We start from the raw sequence: 14,875 nt of genomic DNA on the forward strand, positions 1-14,875 counted from the left end.
TCAAGTTCACTGTGTAGGTAGATATTTTATTTAGGTATCTCTCCTTTCCTGCCCTTTAGGGATCCCTTACTATTGTATTTCAAGAATTTCTGTTTTAAATGAATTTTTCTCTCCTTTGATAATTCCCAGGAACGACCTTAATCATAATATATATTTATCTTTCTTAACCCACTGGCCTCTCTAATGTTTGCATTATAGTTCAGTTTGAACATTTTTTTTCCCTTCCCCTAACTTTTAAGTTCAAAGCTTGCTTTGGCCGCTTTACAATTCTCTTTGCAAATGTGTTCTTCTCTGGGTCATGTGATCATGCTGTGCGCGTGTTGTATAGGCCAGTGCCTGCAGGTGTCTGGGCTGTTTCATTTGTGCAGTATTTTTCTCTTGGTGCTTCTCTTCTCTCATCCCCACTTTTGCTATTTTAGTCATTCCAGCTCCTCTAAAGAATGGAAAGCTCATATCAAGCTGTTTTTAAGGTATTACTAGGTCTAGTAAAAGATTCACTGAGGATAGCAATGAAAATTTGCTTTTAACGTAATCTTATAAATTATCTTTGACAGTGGTTCTCCATCCTGAAAGGATGGGCCATAGGAGCCAAGGCACATAATTAGAGTTACCAAAGATGCTTTCTCAAAATTCATCTGCCTCATCCCCATCCCACCCATTTGCCTGGTGGCAGATGGAAGTAGGCAGTTTAAAGAAATCTTTCTAGAATATTTTATAGCTTTTTACCTGGTATCTCTTGCCTCCTCTCGGTTGAAAAACACTCATCTGCTAATTTGTTATAAAAATCTGCCAGTGCTATGCTTATTTGAGAGTTGGTTATTTTTTTCATTTCAGAAAGATAAAACTGCCACATATAGTTCATTTTTTTTTAAGTGAAAACTGAAACGAGTGTAAGGATTTATTTACCAGGCTAAGGGTATTTTCAAATTGAAAGGCACCAAAGTGCAGTTTTAATCAATCCTGAATTTGTGTGTTTAATACGTGCACTTTTCCTCCTCTGTGAATATTCAATTAAATACCAATTAGTTAAAATATAATTACTTATAGACGTGTTGCCATGGATTGGATGAACTTCAGAATGATGGCAACAATGTTCAGAGTTAATATAGAACAGTTACAATTATCAGTTGTATTTGTGAGAAATATTTTAAGAGTAGAGCAGAGTGGAAGTAGAGTTGAACTCAGAATCAGAAGGACTGTGTTGGATTTCATAACTCTGTCATCTGCCTGGTAGCTCTCCTGGATCATGTCGTTAGTCCCTAAGGTTAAGGTCTCTGTCTCATCAAGTTGGCATGAGGATCAAATAAAGTCATTAATGTGGAGTTCCCAGCACCCAGACATTGACAGAATCTAAATCTAAGGCCTAAAAATTATTTTAAACATGTGTGTGTACATGTTGTGTGTATATGCATTTGAATATGGGAAATGCATAGGCAATTAAGTTTATTGTGTTCTTAGACTATGGACCTTGGTGGCTTTTGAGTTTAATGATGTGTATGTATGTGACTATATTTCCTGAGGATACCATTTAAAGTTATTTTGGTTATATTAAATATAACATTCTATTGAAGTTATATAAAGTTCTATTGAAGCAGATTCTTCTGAACCATATACACAGGGTTAAAATGTGCAGTGTTCATTTTACAGTGTTGTAGTCATAGTAGAATTCTTCTTTCCCTCTTAATTTTTCCCCTGTGCTAGATCAGTTCTGGAGACCTGCTTAGTTCTTATCAAGGCTAATGCCCTAGCAGTCATGAATACACCTACACAGATCTTTCTTCCAGTGAAAGCTAAATACTAGTATTATAGTCCTGTTTTATGTCTATATCAGAGAAGTGTTGAATTTCGTGCCTTACTATGAAATGTAAAATTTGTGAAAGGCAAGCCAGTTATTAATGATATGAATCACGAGCATATACTGCATGTTAGATGCTTTATGTACACTGTCAATAACATTATGACAAGCTAAAAAATACGTGGTATGCAGTTTTACAGGGAAGGAAACTGAGGCCCAGAAGGATAAATATATTCCCAAAGGTCAGAGAACTGTTAAGAAAGAAAACCAGAAAGTAAGCTCAGATTGATCTGACCCAGGTGTGGTGTAAAGCTGCTGCCCAGTATGAATCAAGGGAGTGTGCTTTAAGATATAAAAAGGTTGGGAATAAAGTGAGCACACTTCTGGCCTTGGAGGGGGACAGAAGTTTGCAGGATGATCAGATAAGTCATCTGTTCTGAAGAAGCCGTAAAAGGCACTGTCATTGACCCAGTCTAGGCCCAGCTATCTGCAAGACCCTAGAAACCTCTGGCTTTCTCTCCTTTCCCCAAGATTTTTTTCTTTCTTTCTTTTTTTTTTTTTTTACTGTCTTGAGATTCTCCAGATATTTCTTAAGGTGTTGTTCATCGCTTATAACCATACGATTAACTTCTCTACCCGACCCCAGTTCTACTGTCCATCCCACCCAGCACCCCAAGCACATGCATAGAAGCACACAATAGGATTGTGTGAGGATAAATGATAAATGAATAGGTATTTAAAGGATGTGATGTAGTGTCTGGTACATAGTAAGTACTCAATAAATGTTGACTATTGTTTCCATGTTAATAGTATTATTATTAGTGGTGGTGGTGGTTGGTAGTAAGTGAGTCAATGGTTCTAGAATGCCTTTCTCAAGGCCCGGCATGTTCTCTGGCCAGGGGCTGGCTTTGAGCAGTTCATTGTACCAGGTCTCAGGCGTTGGCACCTGTAAGATAAGATATACAAGACGGAGGGAGAATTCATAAGGGAATAATTGTCTCCACACAGAGATTGCCAGGAAGTTTCTTCTGTGCACTAGATCAGACAGTGAATCCACTTCTAGGCCACAACTTTCTGCCTGACTTCTTTCCTTTAATCTATGTAGAACATTAATGGTATTGGAGTCACTAACAGAGTTACAAAAAAATTTTTTTTTTTTTAGTTTGGTGAGTTGTGGCTTATACTTAACCTTCATGCTGGGTTCCTGATCCCCAGCGCCACTGAAGTGTTCAGTGGTTACTCTACCCACAATGGCCTTCCTAGTCTACTCCCAACTTTTTTTTTCTGTTTAATTTTTTTTTTTTTATATCCCTTTACATTATCCATTTGAACACATATATTGACTTCTGCTTTTCAGTTTTTCTCTAATTCTTGTATTTGGTTGTATTTCCTGATTTGAATCATATTTTGTAAACAACAGAGGTTAACAGTGTGGGAAAGGTTGTTGGAAGATACATTATTTTATAAAACTTTCCATGGACCCAGTAGAGTAGAACCTAAGGCTGGAGGTTCTTTAACTCTTATCTTGGGAGAAAATATCCCTACTTGTAGTCTCTTCCTGGATCAATAATATTATTCTTTGCTTATCTCAGTTAAGAGGGTTTGGCTGTTACTTTCTTTTTGGGTAAAAAAAAATGTTTTAGTGTAATTTCTAATTAATTTTCTCTTTCCTAAAATATACATGTACAGGAAACACAAAGGATAATTTAGGATTTGGGAGTTATTTTGTTTCTGTGAAATGGACCTTTTTAGTAAACAACATTTATTATAGTTATCTCAACTCAAAAGTAATGTGCATTCGTTCTAGAAAATTAGAATTCTAAAAAGTAAAAGAAAAAAATTAAAATCACTATTCTAGCACCCAGAGATGACTGTAGTTGAACTGTTGGTGTATTTTCCTCTACTCTGCATTCAACTTTATTAAATTTTATAATGCATTTTTACAATTATATATTCTTTAGCTCAAGTTTATCTTTTTTTCAACTTTTTTACTAACATTCAGATGAATCAAAGAAACAAAACAGAGGACATAAACCTGTATCCTCTAGTGTAGAAGTGTGACAATATATTATGAACAGGAAATAATATTTTAAAAACAGCCCTTAGGGCGATTAGTTAATTACTTCGAAAATTAAAGTAACATCTTTCCCCTCTTTTCCATACACCAAAATGTATCTAAGCATAAGTAATGGGAAGTAATAGGGAGCATAAAGTGGTGAACTGATCACACAGATAAAAAAGATTTGATGACAAAGATAGAAAACTATTTCAAAATGACAATTGGCAAATCATTGGAAATACTTGTATCAGTCTTAACAAAAATTTAATACTGTTAATATACAGAGGTGTTTTTTTTTTTTTTATCATTTAGTGGTTAATAGAACACCTCCATTTTAAAAACAGACAAAAGTTATAAAAAATTTTGAAACTGCAAGTGAACAATGTATGAAATAATGTTTAGACTCATCAAAAATGCAGCTAAAACAGTAAGGTATTATTCCCCCTCCCTCCTTTTATTTTTTGACATTGCCGCTTGGCTTGTGGGATCTTAGTTCCTAGACCAGGGATTGGACATGGGCCCTTGGCAGTGAAAATGTGGAGTCCTAACTACTAGACCTACAGGCAATTCTCTCTCTCTTTTTTCTTTTTCTCTGTTAAATTGAAGGATAATTCACCTACTACGCAATGTTGGTTCTGGGTGTACAGCATGGTGATTTGTTATTTCATACATTACAAGATGTACACCATGATAAGTAGTTACTATCTATCACCATACAAGATATTACAATATTAATTCTGTTCTCTGTGCTGTACATTTCATTCCTATGATTCTTTTTTTTTTTAATAACTGGAAGTTGAGTGTACCTTTTAATCTCCCTCATCTATTTCATCCCCTGCCTCCCCAAGCCCCTCTGGAAAGCACGTGTTTGTTCCCTGTATCTGTAAGTCTGTTCCTGTTTTGTTATGTTTGTTCAAGTGTTTCATTTTTTATGTTCTACATGTAAGTGAAATCATATGACATTTTTCTCTGTCTGACTTATTTCACTTAGTGTAATACCCTCTAGGTCTCTCCATGTTGTACAACTGGCAAGATTTCATTCTTTTTTATGGCCGAGTAATATTCCATTATACATACATGCACATCTTCTTTGTCCATTTATCTCTTGATGAACACTTAGGTTGCTTCTGTATCTTGGTTATTGTGAATAATGCTGTAATAAACATAGGGTTATATATATTTTTCAGTTCTCCAATTCTTTAGCCATTTAATCCAAAGAGCTGACTCACTGGAAATGAGCCTGTTGCTGGGAAAGATTGAAGGCAAAAAGAGAAGAGGGCAGCAGAGGATAAGATGGTTAGATAGCATCACTGACCAAATGGACATGAGTTTGAGCAAACTTCAAGAGATAGTAAAGGACAGGAAAGCCTGACTTGCTACAGTCCGTGGGGTGTATAAAATAAACAAATGGTACTACATGAATGGTACTATTATAAAGAATTGGACACAACTGCAGCCATGAAATTAAAAGACGCTTACTCCTTGGAAGGAAAGTTATGACCAACCTAGATAGCATATTCAAAAGCAGAGACATTACTTTGCCAACAAAGGTCCATCTAGTCAAGGCTATGGTTTTTCCAGTGGTCATGTATGGATATGCGAGTTGGACTGTGAAGAAAGCTGAGCACCGAAGAATTGATGCTTTTGAACTGTGGTGTTGGAGAAGACTCTTGAGAGTCCCTTGGACTGCAAGGAGATCCAACCAGTCCATCCTAAAGGAGATCAGTCCTGGGTGTTCATTGGAAGGACTGATGCTAAAGCTGAAACTCCAATACTTCGGCCACCTCATGTGAAGAGTTGACTCATTGGAAAAGACTCTGATGCTGGGAGGGATTGGGGGCAGGAGGAGAAGGGGATGACAGAGGATGAGATGGCTGGATGGCATCACTGACTCTATGGACATGAGTCTGAGTGAACTCCGGGAGTTGGTGATGGACAGGGAGGCCTGGCGTGCTGTGATTCATGGGGTGGCAAAGAGTTGGACACGACTGAGCGACTGAACTGACTGACTAGCAACTGAACAGAAATATCTTTTTGAATTAGTGTTTTAGTTTTCTTTGGGAAAAATATCCAGAAGTGAAATTGCTGGATTGTACAGGTGGCACAGTGGTAAAGAATCCACCTGCCAATGCACGAGACACGGACTCTATCCCTGGATCAGGAAGATTGCTTAGAGTAGGAAGTGGCAATCTGTTCCAGTATTCTTGCCTGGAAAATTCCATGGACAGAGGAGCCCAGTGGGATCATTGGGCTACAGTCCATGGGATCGAAAAGAGTCAGAAACTACTGAGCACACACACAGTAGTTCTGTTTTTAGTTTTTCTGAAGAACCTCAGTACTGTTTCCCACTGTGGCTGTACCAATTTATATTCCCAGTAATAGAACATGAGGGTTACCTTTTCTTCACATCCTTGCCAATACTTTTTACTTGTTGTATTTCTAATAATATCCATTCTGACAGGTGTGAGGTGATATCTTATTATGGTTTTGATTTTTGTTTCACTGATGATTGGTGATGTTGAGCATCTTTTGATGTTCATACTGCCCACCTGTATTTCTTCTTGAGAAAATGTTCTGCTCCTCTGCCCATTTTTTATTGAGTTGTTTGTTTTTCTGATGTTGAGTTATATGAGTTAGTTGTATATTTTGGATATTAACCCCTTATTGGACATATCATTTGCAAATATCTTCTCCCATTCAATAACTGGACTTTTCATTTCATTGATAGGTCCTTTGCTGTGCAAAAGCTTTTAAGTTTCATGTAGTACCATTAGTTTATTTTTGCTTTTGTTTCCCTTGCTTGAGGAGACAGGTCCAAGAAATTGCTAAGATGAATGTCTAAGAGCATATTGCCTATCTTTTCTTTTAGTAATTTTATGGTTTCAGATTTTACATTTAAGTCTTTAATCCATTATGAGATTATTTTTTATATGGTGTGAGAAAGTAATTGTTTCATTTTTTTTGCCTGTGGCTGTCCAGTTTTCCTAACATGATTTATGGAGAAGACTGTCTTTTCCCCATTGCATATTCTTGTCTTGTCATAGATTAATTGATCATGAGTGCATGGGTTTATTTCTAGCTCTATTCTATTGTATTGTTCTGTTTTTTTGTACCACACTTTTGATTACCTTCACTTTGTAGTACACTTTGAAATGAGAGAGCATGATACCTCCAGCTTTGCTCTTCTTTGTCAGATTGTTTTGGCTACTTGTGGCTTTGTTGTTTCCATACAAATTTTAGAATTATTTGTTGTAATTCTATGAAAAGTGCCGTTGAATCTATAGATTGTGTTGGGGAGTACGGTAACTTTAACAGTAGTAGTTCTTCCAGCCCATGAGTGCGTGTGTGTGCACACTCAGTTGTGTCTGACTCTTTGTGACCCCATGAACTGTAGCCCACTAGGCCTCTCTGTCCATAGAATTTTCCAGGCAAGAATACCAGACTGGGTTGCCATTTCCTCCTCCAGGGGATCTTTCTGACCCAGGGATTGAACCAGCATCTCTTGTGTCTCCTGCATTGGCAGGTGGATTTTTTTTTTTTTTTTAAACCAACTGCATTACCTGGATATGATGTAAACATTTGTTTACATCATGTTCAGTTTCTTTCATCACTGCCTTAGAGTTTTCTGAATGTAGCTCCCTTGCTTCCTTGGGTTAGATTTATTCCTAGCGCTTTTTTTTTTTTATGCAATTGTAAACAGCTTGTTTTCTTAATTTCTCATTCTGATAGCTTGTTGTTAGTATATAGAAACACAGCAGATTTTTGTATATTAATTTTGTTATCTTGAAATGTTACTGATCTCATTGATGAGTTCCAATAGTTTTGGTGACGTCTTTAGGATTTACTATACATAGTTTTAAGTCATATGCTAACAATGATAGTTTTACTTCTTCCTTTCCAGTTTGGGTTCCTTTTATTTCTTTTTCTTGTCTGATTTCTGTAGTAGGACTTCCAGTACTATGTTGAATAAAGTCACAAGAGTGGGCACCCTTGTCTTGTTCCTGATTTTAGAGGTAATGCTTTCAGCTTTTCACCGTTGAGTATGATGTTAGCTATGAGCTTGTCCTATATGGCCTTTATTATATTTGAGGTATGTTCCCTCTATACCCACTTTATTGACAGTTTTTATCACAAATTGGTGGTGGATTTTGCCCAAAGTTTTTTTCCACATCTATTGAGATGACCATGTGATTTTTATTTTTCAATTTGTTAATGTGGTATATCACATTGATTGATTTAGAGATGTTAAATCATCCTCGCATCCCTGGGATAAGTGCCATTTGATCATTTTAAATTTAAAATGATCTTTTAAATGTATTGAATTCAGTTTGCTGTTATTCTGTTGAGAATTTTTGCATCTGTGTTCATCAGTGTTACTGGCTTGTAATTTTCTTTTTTTGTGATGTCTTTGTCTAGCTTTGTTATCAGAATGATGCTAGCCTCATAGAATGACTTTGGAAGCATTCCTTCCTTTTCAATTTTTTGGTATAACTTGAGAAGACTAGGTGTTAATTCTTCTTCAAGTGTTTGGTAGAATTCACTTGTGAAGCTGTCTGGTCCTGGACTTTGGTTTGTTGGGAGTTTTTTGATTACTTATTCAATTTCGTTACTCGTAATCAGTGTATTCTTATTTTCTGTTTCTTCCTGATTCAGTCTTGTGAGATTGTATGTTTCTAGGAATTTATTTATTTTCTAGATTGCATTTTATTGGCATATAATTGTTTATAGTAATCTGTTGTGAACCTTGGTATTTCCGTGGTATTTTTTGTAACTTTCTCTCATTTCTGACATTATTTATTTGTGCCTTCTCTTTTTCCCTGATGAGTCTGGCTTAAAAGCTTATCAGTTTTGTTTGTCTTTTCAAAGAACCCACACTTTTTTTCATTGATCATTTCTATCATGTTTTATCACTTTCATTTTATTTTTGCTCTGATCTTTATTCTTTCTTTCCTTTTATTAACTTTGGTTAATAAAGTTAATAATAAAAAAAATAATAAATAATAAAACTTTGGGTTTGTTCTTCTTTTCCCAGTTCCTGTAGGTGTATGCTTGGGCTTCTTATTTGAAAGTTTTTAAATTTCCTGAGGCAAACTTGAATCACTATAAACTTTCCTCCTAGAGCTACTCTTGCTGCATGCCATAGATTTTGAATTGTTGTATTTCTGTTCTCATTTGTCTCCAGACATATTTAAATTTCCTCTTTGATTTCAACCCATTTGTGGGCTGCCTATGGAGAGATGTGGATCTGGCCTGTACCACGTCTCCGATGCCTGTTAGTAGCGTATTGTCTACCCGCCACATGTTTGTGAGTTTTGCAGTTTTGTTTTTTTGTAGCTGATTTCTGGTTTCATCCTCTTGTGGTCAGAAAAGGTGCTTGATATGATTTCAGTCTTCCTAAATTTACTGAAATTTGCCCTGTGGCCTAGCACGTGGCCCATCTGAGACTTTGTTTCATTATGAGCTCTGGAAAAGAATGTGTATTCTGCTGCTTTGGATAGAATGGTCTCTATATATTAGTTAAGTTCTGATTGAATGTGTCATTTAAAGCCAGTGTTTCCTTATTGACTTTTGGTCCACTGATGTAAGTAGGGTGTTAGAGTCCCCTACTATTATTGTGTTACTGTCAATTTCTCTCTTTGTCTACTAATGTTTGCTTCATTTGTTTAAGTGTTGGGTACCTTGTAAAGTTGCTCAATCATGTCTGCTTCTTGGTGACCCCATATAGACTGCAGCATGCCAGGCTTCCCTGTCCTTTACTATCTCCCTGAGTTTGCTCAGACTCATATCCATTGAATCAGTGATGCCATCCAACCATCTCATCCTCTTTCATGCCCTCTCTTCCTGCCTTCAGTCTTTCCCAGTATCAGGGTCTTTTCCAGTGAGTTGGCTCTTCGCATCAGGTGGCCAAAGTATTGGAGCTTCAGCTTTAGCATCAATCCTTCCAATGAATATTCAAAGTTGATTTCCTTTAGGATTGACTGGTTTGATCTCCTTGCAATCCAAGGAACTCTTGAGAGTCTTCTCCAGCACCACAGTTCAAAAGCATCAGTTCTTCAGTGCTCAACCTTCTTTATGGTCCAACTCTCACATCCATACATGACTACTGGAAAAATCATCACTTTGATTCTACAGACCTTTGTCAGCAAAGTAACGTCTCTGCTTTTTAATACACTGTCTAGGTTTGTCATAGCTTTTCTTCCAAGGAGCAAGTGTCTTTTAATTTCATGGCTGTAGTCACTGTGCACAATGATTTTGAAGCCCAAGAAAATAGTCTGTCACTGTTTCCATTTTTTTTCCCCAAAATATGTATGTTGGGTACATGTGTATTTACAATTGTTATATCTGCTTCTTGGATCAATCCCTGATCGTTCTGTAACATGCGTCTTTGTTTCTTCCTACAGTCTTTGTTTTAAAGTCTATTTTGTCTGTTCTGAGTATTGCTACTGCAGTTTTCTTTTTGTTTCCATTTGCATGGAATCCCTTTTTCCATTCCTTCACTTTCAGTCTGTATCTGTCTTTAGATCTGAGGTGCTCCTTTGTTGGCAGCATTTATTTGGGGTTTTGTGAGGTTTTGTGTGTGTCCTTTAAGAGTGGAGTCTGTTTGCTACAGTCCTCTGACTTCCCTGTACAAACCCTGCTCATCTTCAATGCTAGATATTCTGGAGGCTTGTTCTCCTGGTGCAGAGGCCCTGGACTGAGGGCCCATTATGGGGCTTGGATCCTTCTCTCCTTGAGCAGAACTTCTGCAGTTGTGATTATCCTCCCATTTGTGGGTTGCCTACACAGGGATGTGGATCTCGCCTGCACCATGTCTCCGCCCCTCTGTTCATCTCACTGTGATTCCTTCTTTGTATCTTTAGTTGTAGAAAATCTTTTCTGCTAGTTTTCAGGTCATTCTCATCAATAGTTGCTCTGTAAATACTTGTCATTTTGGTGTGCCCACATGAGGAGATAAGCTCAGGGTCTTTTTACTCAGTCATCTTGGCTACCCTTGTATATATTTGTTCATTTTTATAATGATATGCTTCATATATGATTGTGTATTCACTAAAGTTTATGTATAAAGTATAATTCATGTTATATAGCAGTAATTTGGGGGGTACAATTTGTCAAAAAAAGAAAACTAAACCTAGTTATTTTAAAAAAAAAAAAACCTAAAATAGATCATTTCTGATTACAAAATATACATTACAAAATTTTAAATATAAAAAATATATCATTAAAAATAAGTTCTGTAGTTCCTCCATCCCTACTGTTAAGAGTATATTTATAAGCAGTTACTTTTTTAAAATTGGGTATGACTAGATTTGCAAAATGTTTGTTCATGTATGATTAAATTTGTAAAGTAGAATGCAATGAGATGTTCTTTGCTCTTAGGTTTATTCAAATATGCAGTGAGCCAGACTATGTTTTGTGAAATAACATCTCAACGTTTTTCTTCCTGCTTTAGGTATGTATTCTTTTTGGATCCATGCAATCTGGACTTGATAAACCGGAAGATCAAGTCTGTGGCACTGTGTGTAGCAGCATGTCCAAGACAAGAACTGAAAACCATAAGTGATGTTCAGAAGTTTGCAGAGATAAATGGTGAGACATTAGGCTTTCCAAGTCTATAGTACAGTCGCTGTTAAATATTATGTGTTTGCCTTTCAATATAAATTTGTCCTAGCATTAAATAAATCATCATAGAACCTTAGAAAGAAAAAGAAAAGTGAAGATACTTTTGGACTTCCTTGATGTAAATTATTATAGTCACTTAGGGAGCTTGTTGAAACACCAGATTCCTGGGCCCTGCCCAGGGAAATTCTGACTGAGTAGGTCTTTGGGTCCTGAAAATTTGTATTTTTTACAAAATGTTTCAGGTGATTTTGATGTAGCCTGTTTGAGTCTTTGGGAAATACTAGACTACTGTATGGGAAATTCGGGTTTTTTTCCGCCCCTCCTTAAGTATAGGCTCAAAGTTAGTTTATTTTTATCCCTGGATGTAATATGTATCTATCATAGAAAATTTGAAAAGTTCAGAAAAAAATAATGAAGTCAAAAAACTTCCACCATTTTTCAGTGTGTTAATTGTATATATAATTTTGTGTTTTGCTTTTTTAATTAGGCATTATGTCTTAATCATTTTTCGAAGAAAAAAGTTATGAGAAACCTTGAGCTTAAATATTTGGGAATTCCCTGAAAAAATAAGCATATTCAATTTCCTGAACTCTAGCTTTCTTCTCCTAGATTGCTAATCTCCAGGTGCTATCCTCAGCTCCATATGACTCACAGCAGTTTTCTTCAGAGAATGTTTTTTTTAAAACCTCTCTTCAAGGAAGGCTGCATAGTGATAGTCCCTCAAACTTGTATTTTTCCATGAGGTTTCATGTTTGTATTTTGTGTGCGTGAATCCGGAGAGTTGCCTTTGTCCTGCCCAAAGGACAGGCTACTTCTCGCCTTGAACAAGAGCTGACTCAGGCATCCACCTGTTGTCACTTCTGGATGGTTGGAGAAATAGCCCAGGAACATAACTATACACACACCAGCCTGGTTCTAGAGTTTAGAGTGTTTCAGATGGAGGTGCTAGCCTTCTGAGGGAGCAGGATGGAGGCTCCCAGACTAGTGGTATTCTTATCTGTCAGCATCAGATAGTAGGAAGAGCATGGGACTAATTTGACCTGGATTCTAATTCTGCTTCTGTCACTGACTGGCTCTGTAATGAGGGAAAGAAGGTATAGCCTGTCTGAGCCTAGACTTACTCATCTGAGACATTGTAGGTTTTAAATAATTCCCCTCTCTTAGGTTGGTATGAGGATTAAATGAGATGATACATGAATAGTACTGGATACTTGGTGAGCATTGAATAAACAGTTACCAGCTACTCTTTTAAGATCTCATTCTCTCATACATGTGTTGATTTGCTGCATCTAATACCAGGACTGTCAGCTCTATCATTATCAGGTTTCAGGGAAGGATGAGTTATTCCTTAAGGGCTTTCCTAAAATATCAGACAATGTGGGCATATATAGTGTACTCTGAAAGGTAGTATCATTGAGTGGTTAATTGTATAGACTCTAGAACCAGATTGCCTGGGTTCAGACGTTGGTCCTGCTACCTAATATCTGTGAGACCCTGGGCAAGTTACTCAGTCTCTCCATGCCTCAGTTTCCCCATCTATGAAACATGTGTATTTGTACCTGAAGTACCTCATAGAATTGATATGAGGAGTTAATACACAAAAAATGATTAGAACAGTGTTGGGAAAATATAACTTGTTTAAAAAAAAAAGGGATTGGCTACTGCTGTTACATCATCATCATTATTATTCTACCAATGGAATGTAATACTTTTCCTGTCTCCAAACTCGTACTGAATTTACATACTGCTGCTGTGTTAATCTTCCTTATTAATCTCTTATTCAGAAATCAGTGGTAAAAAGATAAAATCAAAGTCTATGGGTCTTACCCTGGCATTCAAAACTATGATCTAGTATTGAACTATTTTCTAACATGTTCTCTTGGACCTGCTGGATGTGAGTGTTGGTCCTTGAACCTGACGTATCATCTGGAAGGCCAGAAGAGAGCTGGTTCCTCGTTGGCTGTGTTGCCTGCTGTGATGATCCACTGGGGGAAAATGCTCCATGATGCCCAGTTTTCATGCTTTGTTTCCAGACCCCTGTCCTTGTAAGTGAATATGATACTGAGTATGGCCTTAATAGGTCTCGTTAAGAAGCACCTTCCAGTGAGTTTTGCAGCTTTGTATTACTCATAGTATCTTGCACAAAGTTGTTATTCAGGAGTGTTAATGAATAAACATTATTTTAGAAAACAGACCTCTTAGATTGGTGTCTAGTGATAAAGGCACCCTTAGGCTTTTGAGGAAGCTGTGTGCAAAATAAGTTAGCAGATTAGGCATTTAAAAAGTAGCAATGTCAACATCAAAAAGCACAGCAGTAGAGGATGGAGAAGATAATAATTTAAAAATGTAAATAGGAAACTATAAAATTGTAATCAAGAGGGAGCCTTTTTTGTAGGGGCCTAAGCACTTTAATTTTAAAAGTATCCCTAAGTTGAAATTTCTGAATTTCTTAAAAGAATCTATATTGTTTTTTGGATTGGTGACGTAAAGCTGGAGGTACAGGTTGATTTGGAAGGAGCAGATAATTTTTATTGTTATCTGTGTCCATTTGCTATTACAGCTTTATTTCTGTTAGAAAATACACAGTTCTTGACCTCAAATATATACCTCTTAGTCATTAATTTCAGAGATGTGAATCTTTAAAGATAATTTAGATTTAAGTGGGAACTTTCTGACTCTGTAAGAGAATTGTTAAAAGTCCATGAAAGAGCTCTAACATATGAGAAAACTGCAAAGCTCATAGAATACATAAGAGAAAGCTTTCTGACATTGGATTTGGCAATAATTTCTTGGATGTGAAACAGAAGCACAGGCAACAAAAGAAAATGTAGATAAATTGAACTCATCAAAATTTAAAACTTTCGTGAGTCAAACACACAATCAACAGAAAGAAAGGCAACGCGCGGAATAGGAAAAAACATTTGCAAATCTTGTATCTGGTAAGGGGTTAATGTCCAGAATATGTAAAGAACTACAACTCAACAACAAGAAAAAACCTACAACCTAAATAAAAAATAGGAGAAGGACTTGCGTAGACGTTTATGCAAAAAAGGTGTATGAGTGGCCAGTAGTAAGGATATGAAAAGAGACTGAACATCACTAATCGTAGTTCATCACTAATCATAATCATCAGGTGGCCAAAGTTTGGGAGTTTCAGCTTCAACATCAGTCCACCCAATGAACACCCAGGACTGATCTCCTTTAGAATGGACTGGTTGGATCTCCTTGCAGTCCAAGGGACTCTCAAGAGTCTTCTCCAACGCCACAGTTCAAAAGCATCAATTCTTCGGCGCTCAGCCTTCTTCACAGTCCAACTCTCACATCCATACATGACCACAGGAAAAACCATAGCCTTGACTAGATGGACCTCTGTTGGCAAAGTAATGTCTCTGCTTTTTAAT

At 36.7% G+C, this 14,875-nt stretch overlaps 1 protein-coding gene across 4 annotated transcripts in view; it reads left to right on the forward strand.

The window, feature by feature from the left end:
- Positions 1-14,875, forward strand: part of SLC44A1 (solute carrier family 44 member 1) — a 237,544-nt gene that overhangs the window by 102,785 nt on the left and 119,884 nt on the right. For all 4 annotated transcript variants that reach the window (XM_086315774.1, XM_086315775.1, XM_086315773.1 and 1 more), the window contains exon 4: positions 11,305-11,441. In XM_086315774.1, coding sequence (XP_086171900.1) covers positions 11,305-11,441 — 137 coding nt within the window. The remainder of the gene's footprint in view (positions 1-11,304; positions 11,442-14,875) is intronic.

The sequence above is a fragment of the Bos grunniens genome, chromosome 8 (assembly GCF_055505025.1).
Source record: "Bos grunniens cultivar Pamir isolate PY7600 chromosome 8, Bosgru_T2T1.0, whole genome shotgun sequence".
In the NCBI taxonomy this organism is placed as follows: Eukaryota; Metazoa; Chordata; class Mammalia; order Artiodactyla; family Bovidae; genus Bos; species Bos grunniens.